General features: G+C 41.2%; 1 protein-coding gene across 1 annotated transcript in view; it reads left to right on the plus strand.

Annotated features, from left to right (window-relative positions):
• SLC27A2 (solute carrier family 27 member 2) overlaps window positions 1-21634 on the plus strand; it is a 53540-nt gene that overhangs the window by 11071 nt on the left and 20835 nt on the right. Inside the window, exons 2-4 of the mRNA XM_017896206.1 lie at window positions 4222-4431; window positions 9014-9172; window positions 11736-11860. Of these exons, the coding sequence (XP_017751695.1) occupies window positions 4222-4431; window positions 9014-9172; window positions 11736-11860 (494 nt within the window). The remainder of the gene's footprint in view (window positions 1-4221; window positions 4432-9013; window positions 9173-11735; window positions 11861-21634) is intronic.

Consider the following 21634-nt stretch of genomic DNA (forward strand, 5'->3'; position numbering starts at 1 on the left):
CCCCCCCCCCCCCCCCGCCCCACCACCACCTGCTCCCCAAATACCTTCTCCTTCCCCTGTGGTGACACCTATGGCCACTTATTTTGATTTTTGTTTGTTTCTCCTCTATTAGACCTGGGCTCTATGAAAACAGGGACAGTGTTTTGCTCACTGTCATATCCAGTGTACAGAGACCTGTCTGGCACACAGGGAACACTCTTTAAATAGATGTTGAATAAATGTTGGGAGGGAGGGAATGAGAATGGATCCAGGTAACTTATGAATGGGTTGTTTGACTATGGACCATGAGTCTCATGACAGGAGGAAAGAAAGGAGATTTCACAATTCTTTAGCAGTAGGAATTGCTGTTTTTAAATTTACCTCTGTGGGCCCTTACTTGTAAGCAAGGCATACTTGTATCTCAAAAATTATTTCATCTTACATTATGTTTTCTTAAAGGTTTATCAACTCGCAGATTTGAATCCTTTAAGCAGCTTTAGCGTATTCCTCTGTCTCTTCCACACTAATATCATACTTTGTGCAAATTTTTTTCAATTATAGACATTTATTGAGCACTTATCTAGTAGTTCTGGGAGTGCAAAGATGATTTGATTATGATCTTAATTTCAAAGATCTCCCTGTCTAATAGAGGAGAAAATGAATTAAACCACATCTGCCGGGCATGGTAGCTCACACCTGTAATCCCAGCACTTTGAAAGGCAGAGGTGGGAGGATTGCTTGAGCTCAGAAGTTGGAGATCAGCCTGGGCAACGTAGTGGGACACCATCTCTACAAAAAGTTAGCTGGGCATATGGTACTCCTGTAGTCCCAGTTACTTGGGAGGCTGAAATGGGAGGATCACTTGAGCCCAGGTGGTTGACGCTGCAGTAAGCCATGATCACGCCACTGCACTCCAGCCTGGGAGACAGAGCAGGACCCTGTCTCAAAAGAAAAAAAAAATTGAACCCTATCATACTGTGTATAAGTGCCCTGATAATTATAAATACGGGCTCCTATGGGAGCTGTAGAAGGGAGCAGCTAACTTTGCAGAGGAGGAAAAGGTAACAGAAAAGAAGTGCTACCTACACTGAGTCTTGAAGGATAAGCAGGAGTTTTCCAGGTGACCAGCGGGTGAGAGACCATGAAACAACCTGGGCAAAAGTAATGAGACGTGAGCATACGGGTACCTTCAGGGATTTTCCATACATCAGTGTGGTTAGAGGAAAGAGGGCAAGAGGTAGCGAGTAGGCGATGACACAGAATGCCAGCAGGAGTGGGACCGGGAGGCACCTCTGGACCTCCCGAATAAGGAGTGGATTCTGTGACAAGGATGAACAGCCCTGAAAAACAGGGTGGCAACAAGAAGTTGGATGAGAGTGAAGCTGATAAATTAGAAGCAGGAAGAGACTCAAGGGCAAGACTTTGGTCAGGAGGCTATAGCAATAATCTAGGTAGGATATAATGAGGACATGAGCCAAGGCGGTGGCACAGGAGTGGATGCTACCATCCCAGTTTCTACAACAGTCATATTTCTAGTAACCTTTCTGGGGTGCTGAAGGACTAGAGAGCAACCAGACACAAATTAAAAAAAAAAAAATGTAAAGGAGGAGAATAAAGATTCTTGGGACAAAAGAAAAAAAGAGAACTTCAATAAAGAAAGTACAATCATAGCACTTTACTTGGCTCTGCAGTGAGTATTTTCGTAGTCATAATTGTGTTGATTCTGATTGTTGGTTTTCAGCTCCTAGAGCAAATCCATAAAGCTGGGAAGACAGAATAATGGTATCAGAATAAATGTAAATGCTATTACCCTAGACAATGTAAAGTGAAGATAATAACTGTCAGAAATGGACAGGGTGAAATGGAAGTAGGAATCAAAATTGATAGGCCAAGAACTAGCAGGAAATGCATATTTTTTGGTGATGGAGAGGTAATTGCCAGAAGAAACAGCTTTTTAAAAATTGACAATGGTGGGCTGGGTGCTGTGGCTCACACCTGTAATCCCAGCACTTTGGGAGGCCAAAGTAGGTGGATCACAAGGTCAGGAGATCAAGACCATCCTGGCTAACACAGTGAAACCCCATCTCTACTAAAAATACAAAAAAAAAAAATTAGCCAGGTGTGGTGGCAGGCACCTGGGACAAGTAGTCCCAGCTACTTGGGAGGCTGAGGGAGGAGAATGGCATGAACCCGGGAGGTAGAGCTTGCAGTGATCCGAGATCGCGCCACTGCACTCCAGCCTGAGTGACAAAGTGAGACTTCATCTCAAAATAAATAAATAAATAAAATAAATTAAATTAAATTTAAAAAATTGACAGTGGTTTCCCCTAGGCAATAGCTTTAGTTGCGAGGAAGGCCTGGGTAAGGACTTGTTTATTTTCATTATAAACCCTTTTGTACTATTTGATTTATTGTTACCAAGTGTGTGAGTCTTTTGATTAAAATATTTTTTTAAATTTTAAATGCATCTATCCTGATGATATTTCTTGTCTTCATGGAGATATCATACACAAACATCTGAAAAGCAAAGCATATCAGATGAATTAGGTGTAGCCTCCCCAAGGTAATTCCCTGGGACATTTAGTTACCTTCCTACCCAGCACTTTGGGAGGCCGAGGTGGGTGGATCACGAGGTCAGGAGATCAAGACCATCCTGGATAACACTGTGAAACCCTGTCTCTACTAAAAATACAAAAAATTAGACGGGCGTGGTGGCGGGCGCCTGTAGTCCCAGCTACTGGGAGGCTGAGGCAGGAAAATGGCATGAACCCGGGAGGCGTAGGTTGCAGTGAGCCGAGATCCGGCCACTGCACTCCAGCCTGGGCGACAGAGCGAGACTCCGTCTCAAAACAAAACAAAACAAAAAAAGAATAAGTATATTCACTTCCGTTATCACAATTCCAGACAAGTAGGCTTAAAAGCAGTCTCACTTTATGGCTTAAAGGCACAAAATCCAAGTGGCAAGCCTGAAATGTGGTTTGCATATTAAATCAATGCCTTTAAAATGTTTGACCTTAACCCAGTGAGAAATACTTTTGTGCATGACCCAGTACCCACACACCCACATAACTGAAACAAAACTTTTAAAAATGAATAGCCCTGTTCATCTATTAAGAATAGTTCCTATAACAGTGTTATGGGACACTGCCATATGGAAGAAGTAACATTAAGGGTAGTGTGTACTAGGCATTGTTCAAGGAGCGCTATAATATTTGTTGATAAGATTCTGCCACCACTTTTGAGATGGGTGCTATTTTTACTTCCATTTTAGAGATGCAGAAAATGATGCTTAGGGAGGTTAAGAACTTCTCAAGATAAGCAGTAGAACTGTTACCTTTTACTATGTTAAGATGTGCTTCAAAATTTCTATTTCCTTCTTTTAAGTATTTTTCATTTTTTTAAATATCGCTCAGTTTAAATGATTTTAACAATCCACTACTGTAATTATGACCCACAGGTTGGGAAACACTGCTCTAAATTAATCACTCCTTTTTTTCCCCTCAGACTGGAGAATGTGCTTATGAAATTTAGAGCTTATTTCTCAGATCAGTTTAACCTTCCTAGGAAATTACTTGTTACTGATGCATACGAAAAAATTGTTACATAAAGTTAGCGTCTATCATCTTTGTTCATTAGCATGGCTCCCTTCTTTTCATTTCTCTTCTCCTTCCTTAAAATTTTCTCTCTTTTGTTCATCTTTAGTCCTGTGTGGCACATATTAGGAATAGCTACATTTATTTCTGGAGTTATATTTAGATATATATCAGTTACACACTGATATTTCTTGGGTTTTGCCCATACGTCCATTGGTTTGCACTTGCCACAGGAAGTACAGATTTCAGCCAACCATCTGCTATGCTTGTGAAACCATCAAAACCCAAACTTCCCTCAGTATTGGAATCTCGTGATTTTTTTTCAAATGTAGTAAATTTCATATTTAAAATGCACAATAGGGCTGGGTGCAGTGGCTCACGAGCTCTGTAATCCCCACACTTTGGGAGGCCAAGATGGGAGGATTGCTTGAGGCCAGCAGTTCGAGACCAGCTTGGTTGACATAGACCCCATCTCCATTAAAATAATAATAATAATAATATAAAATACATAATGATAAGCATCATTTGTCATGTCCACAAATTTAACCAAAAAATTATGCTGAAAATAAAATTATGATGCTTATTGAAGCACTAATAGAACTTTAATAGACTGATTTAGTTGTTTTGATTTTTTTCTTATTAAATTAAGAACTACAAACAGCTGTTGAAGAGATACTGCCAAGCCTTAAAAAAGATGATGTGTCCATCTATTATGTGAGCAGAACTTCTAACACAGATGGGATTGACTCTTTCCTGGACAAAGTGGATGAAGTATCAGCTGAACCTACCCCAGAGTCATGGAGGTCTGAAGTCACTTTTTCCGCTCCTGCCTTATACATTTATACTTCTGGAACCACAGGTAAAAATAAAGGGGGGATTCCCCAAAAAAATGGATCTGAAGGAGTTAAATGTTGGCACAGGTTTTCAAATCTCTTTCTTTGCCAAACTTATTGGATAAATAATACTTCAGGAGATTTAGTTATTTGCCTGTGGGAACTGATCTTATTTCATAGCATGTGATCTCATTTGGGTTTCTCCAAGCTATGCATATTTTCCCCCAGTTGGTATAGAACAGATAAAGAGATTAACCAAGAACTACAGAAGGGGTTATGATGATGAATGAGATTTGACTCTGAATAGGTAGTTGGAATTGTTTTTCATGCTTGTTGTGTTTTGATTATATTACATCCAGAGTCCATATAGACTTTATAATTGATTATAAATGGAACACAGGAGAAGACCAGTGAACAATTAGGGGGTTCTGTCTATATAAATGTTTTAACCATTATCTTCCCATGCAACACTGATTTGGAGCTGTTTGGTGCTGTGGATGTGGGGTGGCTATAGCATAAGGCCTAAAATACTGTATTTCAAATACAGTATTTTATCTAGGATGCCTTCAACTGTAAGCTGCACCATTATGAGCCACTAAGAAGAAACACTGCCAATTAACAATGTTATGGGAGCACTGCTATATGGAAGAAGCAATATTAAGGGTAGTATGTGTGCTAGGCATTCTTCAAGGGGCTTTACAACATTTGTTGATAAGATTCTGCCCCAACTCTTGACATGGGTACTATTTTTACTTCCATTTTAGAGATTCAGAAAATGATGCTTAGAGAGGTTAAGAATTTCCCAAGATAAGCATTAGAACTGTCAGGATTCACCTTGGAGGCTGATTCCATAGCTCATACAATTGACAGCTCTACCCCAGTACCTTCTTGTTTATTCATGTGGTAGATATTTAGTGTCTGCCTACTATAGGCCAGGAAGACCAAAATGTAATAATATGAAGCCTGAGGGGTATATTTAAAAGAAGGACAGGAAGCCAGCCCCAGCATGCCAATTATTATTATCAATATTGGAAAATTGAATCTGTGAGTCTTTTACCTCTGTTGATTAAAATTTTAATTTAATTTAAGCAGGTAATACGTGTCTTCTCCTTGTTAAATAATCAACAGACCAGGCTAAAATGTCCTTTGAGCCTTTTATCTCGGCTACAGCTGACAGGAACTGTCTCCTTCACCTCGACAGGCCCTCAGCACCCACCTGAGCTCACAGTTCCTGGACCTGAGTTTAACTTGACTGTTGGCCTCACTTCATACAGTCACTTTTGCTAAGTATTTAAGTAAATAAGAAGCAGCCAGGATTGATATATTAAAGCTGGTGCCCAAAACATAATGTCTCTCATTTTTTTATTTTTTTATTTTTATTGCCAGGCCAACAGAAAGGTGAGATGGCACAATTAACCAATTGCTTCTGCTGCATACAGACATTCCCTTAACATATGGGACTTTTATCATCATTTCTTAATAGAATGGTAAAATTAAATTGTAAATGTTTATTTGGGAAAGGATTGAGCCCTTGGTTAATGAGGGGGAAATCCAATCTTAGTACTGTGTAAACAAGTATGAAATTTTGTTATAATGCTGTTTTCACAGTCAAATAGAAAATCCCTTTTAGGGAGAAAAAGGAGAATGAGCATTCTCTGATTTAATCTCTTAAGTCAGAATTTATATTTAATTGGAAGACAATTGAATGGGTGTTTATTTTACTTTTTTCATTTTCTCTGAATCAAATATTTGCTAGGCCAAGCACAGTGGCTCACATCTATAATCTCAGAACTTTGGGAGGCTAAGGCAGGAGGTTCGCTTGAGCCCAGAAGTTTGAGACCAGGCTGGGCAACATAGCAAGACCCCATCTTTACAAAAACATTAAAAAATTAGCTGGCATAGTGGTACACCTTGTAGTCCTAGCTACTTGGGAGACTGAGGTGGGAGGATCACTGGAGCCCAGGAGTCTGAGGCTACAGTGACGTGCCACTGTACCCCATGCTGGGTGACACAGCAAGACACTGTCTGTAGAAAAAAAAATTGCTAAGTTACTCTTGTAAACATTAATTAAAAGAATTCATTTAAACAGTTGGAGAACAAATGTCCCTGTTCCTCAAAGGAAGTCATTAGCACAAAATTATATAATAGTTACCAGATATTCTCATTTCTTCATTAATACAAAATCTTAATTTGGGAAAGTTCTGGAAGTACTTCAAGGCAACAAAGATGAGCATTTCTTTTTAAAAAGTTCAGAGGCCAGGCATGTTGGCTCTTATCTACAATCCCAACACTTTGGGGCCAAGATGGGAGGCTCACTTGAAGCCAAGAGTTCAAGATCAGTCTGGGCAATAAAGCAAGACCTCGTCTCTACAAACAAATATAAATAAATAAATTAGCCAGGCATGGTGGTGCACACCTGTGGTCCCAGATACTTGGGGGGATGAGACAAGAGGATCACTTGACCTGAGGCTGTGGTGAGCCTTGAACACCACTACACTCCAGCCTGGCAACAGAGTGAAAGCCTATCTCAAAAATAATATTAATAATAATATATAAAACAAAACAAAAAAACTGGCCCATTGTCAAAGAAAATGAATTTTGAATTGTGTTTACAGTAATGGTAGGTTGCTGACCATATTTGTCTGCCTCAGAACAAGTTGCTGCTATTTGGGCAATATCCGGTGAACGTATTATCAAGCATTGAAGAATCTGAGTCAACAGAGATCTGTCTTCCTCTTCATGAAGTCTACTTACCCACTCAGATCTTAAACTCTTAGTCCCCTTCCCAGTGACCTCATGCCCTCCCCAATTAAACTGTTCTTCCATGGGAAACAATATAAGTAAACACTTAACAGAAGAAAATCTTACAAAAAACGTATATAAATTATGGTTAAGAAAATGCAAACGCATTTAGTCTAATGTACTAAAACTACATGGAGATACCGTTTTTCACCTTTCTGACTGGCAAAGGTCCCAACATTTAAGAGCACACATTGACAAGGCAAGGAGGAAACAGGCATACTCATGTATTGCTGGTAGGAGAATGAATGGGGACACCCCTTATAACTGGAAATGTGGCAGTTATTTATCAAGATTACAAAGACTTTTTTTTTGAAACAGAAACTCAATCTGTTGCCCAGGCTGGAGTACAGTGTGGCAGGATCAGGGCTCACTGTAGCCTCAACCTCCTGGGCTCAAGCAGTCCTCCCACCCAAGTAGCTAGGACTACAGATGCATGCTGCCACGCCCAGCTAATTTGTTTTACTTTTTGTTGAGGAGGGTTGCCCAGACTGGTGCTGAACTCCTGGGCTCAAGCGATCCTCCTGCCTCAGCATCCCAAAGTGCTGGGATTACAGGACTGGCCATCTTTTATCTTTTGACACAACAATCTCACTTCCGTGAATTTATCCAAAAGATATGGTGTCATTCATATGTGAACTACCATATGGACGAAGTTCTTCACTGCAGCATCATTTGTAACAGCAAATAGTATAAATAAATTATAATAGACTCATAAAAGAACTTCTGAAGGAGCTGAGAAAGAGAATAAATAAATGAATAAGAGAAATCTCTATGTACAAACATGAACAAATCTCCAGTAAACAGTGTTAAGCAGCAGAGACAAAAAACATGCAAAATAGTGTGCTTTTTTTTTTTTTTTTTTTTTTTTTTTTTTTTTGAGACAGGGTCTGGCTCTGTCACCCAGGCTAGAGTGCAGTGGCGCTATCTTGGCTCACTGCAACCTCCGCCTCCCAGGTTCACGCCCTTCTCCCGCCTCAGCCTCCCAAGTAGCTGGGACTACAGGTGCCCACCACCATGCCTGGCTAATTTTTTGTATTTTTAATAGAGACGGGGTTTCACCATGTTAGCCAGGATGGTCTCGATCTCCTGACCTTGTGATCCACCCACCTTGGCCTCCCAAAGTGCTGGGATTACAGGTGTGAGCCATCGCACCCGGCTGAGTGTGCATATTTTTTAATGGAAAAGGCAAGAACATATAAGCAAATGTTCATATTTGCTTTGTTTGTATAAAATAACTGCAGTACATAAGAAATCTCTCTGACTCCCAGCCTTCACATCTGTGGATTAGAGAATATAATTCTGTTTATGTCATACATAAACGTGTTATGGAAATTAAATGAAATTTTTTAAATGTCTTGCAAAATGGTAGCCACAGAGCAGAAATTCAATAGACATTCATTCCTCTGTTTTCGGTTTCTCTTCAGATTACTACTGTCATAACCATCTAACTCAGGAGTTAGCAATCTGTGGCTTGTGGGCCAAATACAGCCTCCCACCTGTTTTTATAAATAAAGTTTTATTGGAACACAGCCACACTCCATTTATGCGTATGTGTATGGCTGCTTTTGACCACAATAGCAGAGTTCAGTTGTTGCAACAGAGATTGTATGACCCACAAAGCCTAAAACATTTACTCTCTGGTCCTTTATAGAAAAAATTTGTCAACTTCTGGTCTAACTGGTCATGGCCCTTCCCAGCACAATTCTCAAAATACAGGATGATTAATCTTCCTAAGCCAGATCTCTCTCCTACACTGTAAATGCCCAGTCTTGGTTAACTCATGCCTTCTCTTGTATATTTGCAAAGGTCTTCCAAAAGCGGCCATGATCACTCATCAGCGCATATGGTATGGAACTGGCCTCACTTTTGTAAGCGGATTGAAGGCAGATGATGTCATCTATATCACTCTGCCCTTGTACCACAGTGCTGCACTATTGATTGGCTTTCACGGATGTATTGTGGCGGGTAAGCTTTTTCTACAAAGTGTTGGAGGCGAGTGCACATTTACATTTTCTCACAAGGAACAGTAATATAAAATTTGGCTACGTTGCTGTCTGCTAGGAACAGTCTTCAATTTTGCATTAACAATAAGGCTATTTGACTCATATTACAAGCAAGCATCTAAAATAATCTGTTTTTTCATGCCTGCTTATCTAATAATATAATGCTATAATTGTTCAGTATATCAAGAGAGAAACTCCTTTAAAATATTTTAGAGCTGGGTGCAATGGTTCACACCTGTATTCCCAGCACTTTGGGAGACCAAGGCAGGAGGATTGCTTGAGGCCAGGAGTTCAAGACCAGCCTGGGCAACAGAGCAAACCTCATCTCTACAAAAATAAAAAAAAATAGCCAGGCATGGTGGCTCAAGTCTGTAGTCCCAGCTACCCAGGAGGCTGAAGTAGGAGAATTGCTTGAGTCCAAGAGTTCAAGATTGCAGTGAGCTGTGATTGCACCACTGCACTCCAAGCTGGGTGACAGAGTGAGACCTCAACTGTGAAAATAAAATAAAATAAAATAAAAAATTATCTGTATCTAGGTTATGACACTTGAATCTTAGATTCTATGTCATGTCATTTCCATCTTTAGAAACTTACATGTTGATCTCCATCAGCATCTGATTTAAACTTCTTCAGTTGTGTGCACTCTTCTGCAGCCTCCCCTGTTTCCACAGCTTTTCAGCTCTACTAGAAGGAGAGAAGATGGCAACTGCATCAGAATACTTGGCTTGGCTTGCCATCTCTTCTTTTTCCTTCTCAGACTTTACTATTCAAATTGGAGTTGCCATCCTCTCTCCTTCCAGGAGGATTTATGTCACTTGTATACATTACCGCAAAGTTCAATAGCCATCTCTTCCAGGAAGCTATCTGTAACTTTCTGACTGAACTAAAAAACAACTTTTTCTCCCATGTGGCATTTCATTTTAAATAATCATATATGTATATATAAATATATATACACATATGTATATACACACACATATGCGTGTGTATATGCATGCATGTCATGGATGGATATTTTTGTCCCCCAAAAATGTATGTGTTGAAATCCTAACCCTCAATATGATGGTATTAGCTGGTAGGGTCTTTGGGAGGTAATTGGGTCATGAGAGTAGCACCTTCATGAAAAGTAGTGCCCTTATCAGAAGAGACAGGAGAGAGCTTCTTTCCTGACTCCGTTCTCTTCCATGTAAGGACACAGGGAGATGATGACCATCCCCAAACCAGGAAAAATGCCCTCACCAGACACCTGATCTGCCAACACCTTGATAGGGACTTCCCAGCCTCCAGAACTGCAAGAGATATATGTTGTTTAAGCCACCTAGTCTGTACTATGTTGTTATAGCAGCTCAAATACACACACACACACACACACACACACAATCCAAAAATGTGAAATCCAAAATGCTCCAAAATCTGAAACTTTCTGAGCACCAGGACACCACAAGTGGAAAATACTACAGATAAGTACTTAACACAAACTTTATTTTATGCACAAAATTATTTAAAATATTGCATGAATGAGCCAGGCACAGTGGCTCCTGCCTGTAATCCCAGCGCTTTGGGAGGTTGAGGCAGGCGAATCACTTGAGGTCAGGAGTTTGAGACCAGCCTGGTCAACATGGCAAAACCCCATCACTTCTTAAAAAATACAAAAATTAGCCAGGCCTGATGGTGCCCGCCTGTAATCCCAGCTACTTAGAGACTGAGGCACAAGAACCCACAAGGCGGAGGTTGCAGTGAGCCAAGATTGCACCACTGCACTCCAGCCTGGGCAACAGAGCAAGACTCGGGCCAGGTGCAGTGGCTCACGCCTGTAATCCCAGCACTTTGGGAGGCCGAGGGGGACAGATCACGAGGTCAGGAGATTGAAACCATCCTGGCTAACACAGGGAAACCCCATCTCTACTAAAAATACAAAAAATTTGCCAGGCGTGGTGGCACACACCTGTAATCTCACCTACTCAGGAGGCTGAGGCAAGAGAATCACTTGAACCCAGGAGGCGGATGTTGCAGTGAGTCAAGATGGCACCACTGCACTCCAGCCTGGGTGACAGAGCGAGACTCAGTCTCAAAAAAAGAAAAAAACAAAATAGAACGAGACTCTGTCTCAAATATATATATATATATATACACACACATATGTATGTATGTGTGTATATATGTATATTTGAGACAGTCTCACTCTATATATAGCATGAAATATTTATATATATATATATATATATTGCATGGAATCTCTGTCCCTCTCCCCTCCCTCCCTCTTAGGACCTCATTTGAATCTCTTACTGCAAGCTGACTTTTATTAAAATGACCTTTGTATGAGTCTTCTCCTCCATAGATTGGAAGCCCCTATCAAACAAAACCATGTCTTACTAATTTTTTGCATTGAATATAAGGTACTCAATACTTGTTTGCAAATATAATTTATTTTTAAATTTCTGTCTTTCAAAGTTCCCAAATTAAACATAATTGGGAGAATTTTTTCTACCATTTCTTTCTTGACACTTTCTATGCTTTCTCTGTAGGTGCTACTCTTGCCTTGCGGACTAAATTTTCAGCCAGCCAGTTTTGGGATGACTGCAGAAAATACAACATCACTGTCATTCAGTATATCGGTGAACTGCTTCGGTATTTATGCAACACACCACAGGTAACACTGCCCCCGTTGTACTATCATTTTGAAATGGGTAAGATGGAAATTCAAGTCACTTTGGGTTGTGCTAGGCTTTAGCTGATTTGCATATATCAGTTTTGAGTTTAGTATACAATTATCATGATAAAATACTTGGCACTATACCTACCATATAGAGGGGACTTAGTAGGTGGGAGTTCATATTATTATGATGATGACGATTATTTCCTGACTTTTTACTTGTTTTCACATCTTACCCCCCACCTAGCATATCCTGCATTTCCCTCTCTGCTTACTAAAAGCCATTGTCAAAGCCCAGTTCAAATGATACCTCATACATTAAACCTATTTGGGTCACTCCAACAAAAGTCATTACTCTTCTCCCCTACGTCATTTTATTTCTACCCTCTGTGGCCATTGTCACATAGCAGGAGTTCGCGTGCATGCCTCCCATCCTTCCTTGGCTATAATATCTTTGATGGCTGGAACCACATCTTGTCTCCTTATTTTCTTTTATACCAAAAACATACAGGAAACTTTTACTTAATATTGTTTAATAAATAAATCCCTGTGTGACTTTGAAACCAACCAGCCAAGTCTGTCACCAAGCTGGGAACAGAAGCCCCAGGGCATCTCCAACGGCCTTGGATCTGCCCTGTTTGCAGATGTTCAGCTCTCGATAGGGTTGTTCTCAAGAGCTCTTCCTGCCCAGTCCCTCAACTCTCATCAGAGATCTGGTATCAGATAGGATTTATCAACGGTGGCACTGCTGACACTTTGGGCTTTTAATTCTTTGCTGCACGGACTTATTCCGTGAATTGTAGAGTGTTTAGCACCCTTTGAACTTTGCCCACGAGATGCCAGTAGTAACCTCCCCACCTGCCCAGGTTGTGATCATCAAAATGTCTCCAGATACTGCCAAATGTCCCTTGGCAGGCAAATGCTACCCTAGTTGAGAACCACTGGGCAAGACAATGCAGTAAACTCGCCAGATTCTAATCCCCTTCACCAGATTCTAGTTCCTTTAATCTACTCAGTCAACTTAACCTCAAAGGATCACTAAGTTGGTAAATTACTATTGATAAACACCTGTCGTGCTCACCTTACATACCAGCCGCTATGTGACGCAGAAAGAAGTGTCGGATGCTCTTCCCCCAGGTCTCTCTCACCTTGCTTTACTCAGTATCTGCCCAGATGTTACCTCATTAGGAGAGAGGCCTCTCCTGCTAATAATCAAACATATCACCTGCCCCTCACTGTCCCGCTTGTCACTGCTTTTCATGGCACCTGTCACTCCTGACATAGTGAAGGTTTATGTGATTATTGTTTGCCTCCCCCCAATTAAATGAAAGTCGCATATGAGCAGGGGCTCTGTCCACTACCAGATCCACAGCACCGAGATCTGTAAATGACACATCATAGGCATCAACAGATTTTGCGGACTGAACCTCTTAAATCCTTGATCCTGAAAAACGTATAGTTGAGTTGAGGGAGCCAAAATGTTTCCCCCAAAATGTTTGGGCTTAGCACATATTATTCTGATTTTTTGGCATATTCAATAGATTCTTGAGGATCATCATTAGCAGTGAGTTGGGTTAGGGCATTTTCCACAGCAGTTTCTGTTAATGTCATTATCGAATTTTTTTCACATTAATATTCCACGTGGCCCTCAAGATAGCATGTCTCTCCATTAACATCCAGAAATCCATATGGGGCCCTTCTGCTGGGCTTTTCTTCTCTACCTTAAAGACACCCCCTTGTCAGTTAGAAATCTCCTGGGAGTGTGTGTTGTTTCTATACGTACTAATGGGAGCTTCCTTTCGACTGGAGGAAAATAAATATGTTTGTGTGTAGCTGTTTTAAGGCTCACACATATCCACATACACACATGCACACATACACACACACATGCATACACTCTCCCAGTTTTTCTCTTACTGTTGTCTCGAATACTGGAAAACAAAGACAATTTGATTGGGGTTTTATGACTTCAAAATGTACTATGATTTAATGCATAATCTTGAATGACCCCTGGACTTCCTATTTGCTAGTGCTTCCCCACCCCTGAGTTCTGTTTGCCTGGAAAATACTTATAAAAAGTGTAATAAAAGATCAAAGTTATCTCAAAAAAAAAAAAAAAAAAAACTTCAGTTAAAGATTTTTTTTTAATCACAGGTCATCAGTCCAGGCGCGGTGGCTCACGACTCTAATCCCAACACTTTGGGAGGCCGAGGTGGGCAGATCATTCAAGGTCAGGAGTTCGAGACCAGCCTGGCCAACATGGAGAAACCTAGTCTCTACTAAAAATACAAAAATTAGCAGGGTTTGTTGGCACGCGCCTGTAGTCCCAACTGCTTGGGAGGCTGAAGCAAGAGAGTCGCTTGAAGCGGGAGGCAGATGTTGCCGTGAGCCAAGATTGTGCCACTGCACTCCAGCCTGGGTGACAGAACAAGACCCTATCTCAAAAAAAAAAAAAAAAAAAAAAAAAGAAAAGAAAAAGAAAGAAAATAATCATAGGTCATTAGACAAGCAGGAGATCTATGCAAAATTTTTTTTAAAAAATTTAATCATAGGTCATCATAGGAAGTAGGAAGTCCAGTTTCTGTGGGGTATAGGGAAAGATTATATCAAAAGACTTTGCAAAAAATAAAATAAAAAAGACTTGGATAAAACTAGAATGAATGGGGGAAGGGCCTAGATCAATGTAATCAGGAACTTCCTAACCCTTAGAGCTGCCTAGAATACGCTGTTGCTGGAGGGACTAACCCCACCAACGACTCCCAAGCACTGGATGCCAGGGAGGCAACCTCTGCCTTAGCAGAGCAGCTAAACCAAGTGACACCCATCCACAGACATACATGGCCCAGCTCATCAGGAGAATCTGGGGCCAGTGCTGGGAGGTGGAAGCCACTGTGCTTCTCTGCCCTCTTCTCAACCATATTCAGTAGCTTCTCTGGTAGAGCAGGGGGCTATGGAGAATGTTCCCAGCCACACTCAGTGGTTCAGATTTGGCTCCAGATACTTAAAGTAGTGCTGAGAGCAAGTACTCTGGAGTTAGTCGGCCTGAATCCTGACTCTACCTTTGGAGCAGGATAGTTAACCTCTCTAAATCTCAGCTTCCCATCAGCCGACAAGGAGATAATAGTAACTACCTCACATGAGGTCTACAAAGACAACGTGAGATGATATATGTAAACCACGTAGTAGCTGGAACTTAGTAAATGCTCAACACATGTTGCCATTATTATCATTATCATTTTCCATGCCTAACAGTGTGTCGCTCATAATAGGCATCCCATACATATTTGTTGAATGAATCAATGAAAATTCTGCCCACTTACACAAAGGAACAAATAAGGGAAAACATTCTACTTAATCACCTTCGTCTGAGGTTGAGTAGGGGATTAGATAGCAAAGCTGTTGACCTAAGTGATTTTTAAAATATTATAGTGAATATTTTCTATCTATTTTGCCATCTTCCCACATTGTTTTTGGGCCTTTCCTTTCAGAGCGCCTGTTTGTAATGAAAGGCCATTCTGATTCATTTCTTGCAGTGTATGGTTGTCACCTTCCATTCGGTTTGTGTAGTTGCCTAAAAACCATGCCATCTAGGGAAAGTTATTTACTGGAACATGATATTGCTAAAGCTCAGTGTTTCTTTCCTCCAATTACAGACTGAAGCTACAGCAAGGGGTCTCAGTGAGGCTTTATGCCACCTGCTGGAGTGTGGGAGGAGGAAGACAGAAAGGGAACCAAAAAAGAGTTCCAGGGGCCACACATAGAAACATGATATTTGGAAGGAGAAATAATATTGACCAAAACCCTGAAAAAGCTGAATAGACTCAACTTACCTCTAGTGTTGTCTGCATCCCCCCAAAATTGGATAACCTCTGTAGTCCCTTCTAGCCTGAAATTTCTGTCTCTGCATCAGCTTCATTCTGTTCAAAAAAGAGAATGGATGGATGTGTTGCAGCACAGAGTGGAGAGTGGCCAGTATGACTGGGACCCAAGACAGAGGGAGGCCAAAAGAAAGAGGGAAGGGGAGCAGAATCAGGAAGGTTCGCCAGGGAAAGTGGGCTTTGAAGAATACAGAGAAGTTCTGCAGGCAGGCAAGAAAAGAAGGGTTTCTGGCCAGCAGGAAAATCATGTGAGCAGTGAGATGAAGGACCCAGCACACTGGGGACTGCAAGCAGTCTGGCAGGAGGTGAAGCTGAAGGGCTGGGTCAGGTGGCAAGGGCTTTACTCTGCTGAGACTCAAATGTGAACATGCTGGAGGGACTAACCCCACCAACGACTCCCAAGCACTGGATGCCAGGGAGGCAACCTCTGCCTTAGCAGAGCAGCTAAACCAAGTGACACCCATCCACAGACATACATGGCCCAGCTCATCAGGAGAATCTGGGGCCAGTGCTGGGAGTCCTGGCCATCAGGAGAATCAGGAGAACCTTCCTGATTCTAAGCCATGACTAAAGGGCCTTACATGGAAGAGTGATGTGGGAGATGGCATTTTTAGACAGTCCTTTTGGCTGTGGTGGGAGAATACACAGAAGGACAAAGGGCCTCTTGTGTAAAGCAAACAGGTGGAAACTTGTCCAGGCAGAAGTGTAACATATTAATTACAGGGACTCTGGAGTTTTCCTAAGGTGATAAAGAGCTTCTGCCCTTTCACCTCTTGGAAGTCACCCCAAAACAAGGAGATGAGAAAAACACACAAAAACACCATCATCTCAGAAACTAAGAGACATTGCAACCATGAACTACATAGTATAGGAAGCTAAAAGATAACAGTGACTGACATAATAGGCTGAGAAGGGTGAAACTTAAGAGGCAAGTCCCAATAAGAAGGTTGTTGCCTTCCTGAAAGCTGAGAAATTGCAGGTGCTGAATACAGCTGAAGGTGGGATGAAGTGTCAGGCTTAAAACGGGGGTTATTTGAAAATCTGTGTAAGAAGTAAAATACAGAGGACAGGGGATCAAGGCGAACGCGAGGCAGGACTAGATTGTGGCTCCAGACAGAGCAGCATGCGGAGGCTCGCATTGTGAATTTTAGCTCCAGATTGACTGCAAGAACTAACCAGCAATCCTGAGAGGACCCACAGACCCTCTGAAAGAAGTGGACTGCTCCTAGAGGACCCGGGAGACACCCCAAATACTGTGATCGCCCCAACTGTGGAAGTGGGAAAGGGAGACCCTCATCTCCCGAACACACACTGGAGAAGCTGAAGGTCTGTTTGCAGGAGAAGTTCCCAACTTTACCTGGAGCTGAGTCAAGAGCCAAACTGAGCAAAATACAGAGGTAGAGGAAGCTGTAGAAAGGCCCTGGGAGCTTGCTGGGTCCCCTAGCAGGGCATTCCTGCCTGGCACCACAGGGATCCATCAGGAGGGTGGACAGAGGAGCAGGGGGTAAAACTGCACAGGGAGAAGGAATTCTCTAGCTGAACTTTGTGACAATTTGAATGGGGCAAGAAGACTCCTGGCCAGAACTCCAAGGAGGGCACGAATCTGGCTTGCAGACCCCACAGGTGGGGAAGAACTAAAGCCTTTGCTTTAACAGCTGGGAGGCAGAAAGCCTTGGGCAAGTTTTCAAGCCTGACTCGCCCTCCACCTGGAGACAGACTCGGGGCTGTTGTGGGGTCACGGTGGGAGTAAGACCAGCCCTTCAGGTTGCCTGGAAGCTGGATGAGGCCTGTGACTGCCAGTTTTCCCCCACTTCCCTGACAACCTGCATGACTCAGCAGAGACAGCCATAATCCTCTTAGGTACACAACTCCAGTGACCTGGGAATCTCGCCCCATCCCCCACAGCAGCCACAGCAAGACCAGCCCAAGGAGAGTCTGAGATCAGACAGGCCTAGCCCTGCCCCCACCCGATGGTCCTTCCCTATCTACCTTGGTAGCAGAGGACAAAAAACATATAATCCTAGGAATTTTCGGGCCCTGCCCACTGCCAGTGCCTCTCTACACTACTGCAGCTGATGCTTTCTGGAAAGTACCACCTCCTGGCAGGAGACCAACCAGCACAAAACAGGGCATTAAACCACCAAAGCTAAGGACCCCCATGGAGTCATTGCATCCTCTGCCACCTCCACTGGAACAGGTGCTGGTATCCATGGCTGAGAGACCCATAGATAGTTCACATCACAGGACTGTGCAGATAACCCCCAGTACCAGCCCGGAGCCGAGTAGACTTGCTGGATGGCTAGACCCAGAAGAGAGACAACAATCACTGCAGTTTAGCTCACAGGAACCACATCAGTAGGAAAAGGGGGAGAGTACTACATCAAAGGAATACCCCATGGGACAAAATTCTGGACAACACGCTTTAGCCCTAGACCTTCCATCTGACGGAGCCTACCCAAATGAGAAGGAATCAGAAAACCAGCCCTGGTAATATGACAAACCAAGGCTCGTCAACATCCCCAAAAGATCACACTAGTTCACCAGCAATGAATCCAAACCAAGAAGAAATCCCTGATTTGCCTGAAAAAAAATTCAGGAGGTTAGTTATTAAGCTAATCAGGGAGGAACCAGAGAAATACGAAGCCCAATGCAAGGAAATCCAAAAAATTTTACAAGAGTGAAGGGAGAAATATTCAAGGAAATAGATAGCTTAAAGAAAACAGCAAGCAAAAATTCAGGAAACTTTGGACACACTTTTACAAATGCGAAATGCTCTGGAAAGTCTTGGCAATAGAATTGAACAAGTAGAAGAAAGAAATTCAGAGCTCGAAGACAAGGTCTTTGAATTAACCCAATAAATAAAGACAAAGAAAAAATAATAAGGAAATACGAACAAAGCCTCCAAGAAGTCTGGGATTAAATGACCAAACCTAAGAATACTTGATGTTCCTGAGTAAGAAGACAATTCTAAACACTTGAAAAACATATTTGGGTGAATAATTGAGGAAAACTTTCCAGTCTTGCTAGACCTAGACATACAAATACAAGAAGCACAAATACAAATACAAGAACACCTGGGAAATTCATCACAAAAAGATCTTTGCCTAGGCACATTGTCATCAGGTTATCCAATGTTAAGACCAAGGAAAGAATCTTAAGAGCTGTGAGACAGAAGCACCAGGTAAGCTATAAAGGAAAACCTATTAGATTAACGCTGATTTATCAGCAGAAACCCTACAAGCTAGAAGGGTTTGGGGCCCTATCTTCAGCCACCTCAAACAAAACAAGTGTCAGCCAAGAATTTTGTATCCAGCGGAACTAAGCATCATATATGAAGGAAAGATATAGTCGTTTTCAGACAAACAAATGCTGAGAGAATTCGCCATTACCAAGCCACCACTATAAGACATGCTAAAAGGAGCTCTAAATCTTGAAACAAATCCTGGAAACACATCATAACACAACCTCTTTAAAGCATAAATCACGCAAGACCTATAAAACAAAAATACAAGTTATAAAGCAAACAAAAAAAAGCAAAAGTTCACAGGCAACAAAGAGCATGATGAAAGGAACAGTACCTCACATTTCAATACTAACATTGAATGTAAATGGCCTAAATGCCCCACTTAAAAGATACAGAACTGCAGAATGGCTAAGAACTCACCAACCAACTGCTGCCTTCAGGAGACTCACCTAGCACATAAGGACTTACATAAAGTAAAGGAGTAGAAAAAGGCATTTCATGCAAAAGGACATGAAAAGCGAGCAGGGGAAGCTATTCTTAGACAAACTTTAAAGCAACAGCGGTTAAAAGAGACAAGGAGGGACAAGTATAGAATGGTAAAAGGCCTTGTCCAACAGGAAAATATCACAATCCTAAACGTATATGCACCTAGCACTGGAGCTCCCAAATTTATAGAACAATTACTAATAGACCTAAGAAATGAGATAGCAATACAATAATAGTGGGGGACTTCAGTACTCCACTGACAACACTGGACAGGTCATCAAGACAGAAAGTCAACAAAGAAACAATGGATTTAAACTATACGTTGGAACAAATGGACTTAACAGATATATACAGAACATTTCATCCAACAGCAACAGAACACACATTCTATTCAACAGCACATAACTTTCTAACTTTCACCAAGATAGATCATATGGTAGCCCATAAAATGAACTTCAATAAACTTAAGAAAATTGAAATTATATCAAGCACTCTCTCAGACCACAGTGAAATAAAACTGGAAATTAACTCCTAAGAAGCCTTCAAAACCATGCAAATACAGGGAAATTAAATAACCTGCTCCTGAATGAGCATTGGGTCAAAAACATAAGACGGAAATGAAAAAATTCTTCAAACTGAACGACAGTAATGACACAACCTATTAAAACCTCTGGGATACAACAAAGGCGGTGCTAAGAGGAATGTTCATAGCCCTAAACACCTGTAACAAAAACACTGGAAGAACACAAACAGACAATCTAAGGTCACACCTCAAGGAATTAGAGAAACAAGAACAAACGAAACCCAAACCCAGCAGAAGAAAGGAAATAACCAAGATCAGAGCAGAACTAAATGAAATTGAAACAAACAAACAAACAAAATACAAAAGATAAATGAAACAAAAAAGCTGGTTCTTTGAAAAGATAAAATTGATAGACCATTAGTAAGATTAACCAAGAAAAGAAAAGAAAAAATCCAAATAACCTCACTAAGAAACAAAACAGGAGATATTACAACTAACACCACTGAAATACAAAAGATAATTCAAGGCTACTGTGAACACTTTTATGCACCTAAAATAGAAAATCTAGAAGAGATGGATACATTCCTGGAAAAATACAACCCTCCTGGCTTAAATCAGGAATAATTAGATAACCTGGAAAAGGCCAATAACAAGCAGCAAGATTGAAATGGTGATTTAAAAATTACCGACAAAAAAAAGTCCAGGACCAGATGGATTCACAGCAGTATTCTACCAGACATTCAAAGAAAAATTGGTACCAATTATTTTGACACTATTCCACAAGATAGAGAAAGAAGGAATGCTCCCTAATTCATTCCATGGATCCAGAATCACCCTAGCACCAAAACCAGAAAGGATGTAACCAAAAAAGAAAACTACAGACCAATATGCTTGATGAACACAGATGCTAAAATCTTTAACAGAATACTAGCTAGCCAAATCTAACAACATATCAAAAAGATAATCCACCATGATCAAGTGGGTTTCATGCCGGGGATGCAGGGATGGTTTCACATATACAAGTCAATAAATGTGATACACCACATAAACAAAATGTAAAACAAAAACCACATGATCATCTCAATAGATGCAGAAAAAGCATTCAACAAAATTCAGTATCTCTTTGTGATTAAAACTCTCAGCAAAATCGGCATACAAGGGACATACCTTAATGTAATAAAACCCATCTATGATAAACCCACTGCCAACAAAATACTGAATGGGGAAAAGTTGAAAGCATTCCCCCTGAGAACTGGAACAAGACAAGGATGCCCACTCTCATCACTCCTCTTTAACATAGTACTGGAAGTCCTAGCCAGACCAATCAGAGAGGAGAAAGAAATACAGGGCATCCAAATCAGTAAAGAGGAAGTCAAACTGTCACTGCTTGCTGATGATATGATCATTTTCCTTGAAAACTCTAAGGACTTCTCTAGAAAGCTCCTAGGACTGATAAAAGAATTCAGCATAGTTTCCAGATACAAAATTAATGTACACAAATCAGTAGCTCTTCTAAACACCAACAGCGACCAAGCAGAGAATCAAATCAAGAACTCAACCCCTTTTACAATAGCTGCAAAAAAAAAATAAAATACCTAAGAATATACCTAACTCAAGGAGTCAAAAGGCCTCTACATAAA

Source organism: Rhinopithecus bieti, unplaced genomic scaffold (genome assembly GCF_001698545.2).
Source record: "Rhinopithecus bieti isolate Rb0 unplaced genomic scaffold, ASM169854v2 scaffold_27781, whole genome shotgun sequence".
NCBI lineage: Eukaryota > Metazoa > Chordata > Mammalia > Primates > Cercopithecidae > Rhinopithecus > Rhinopithecus bieti.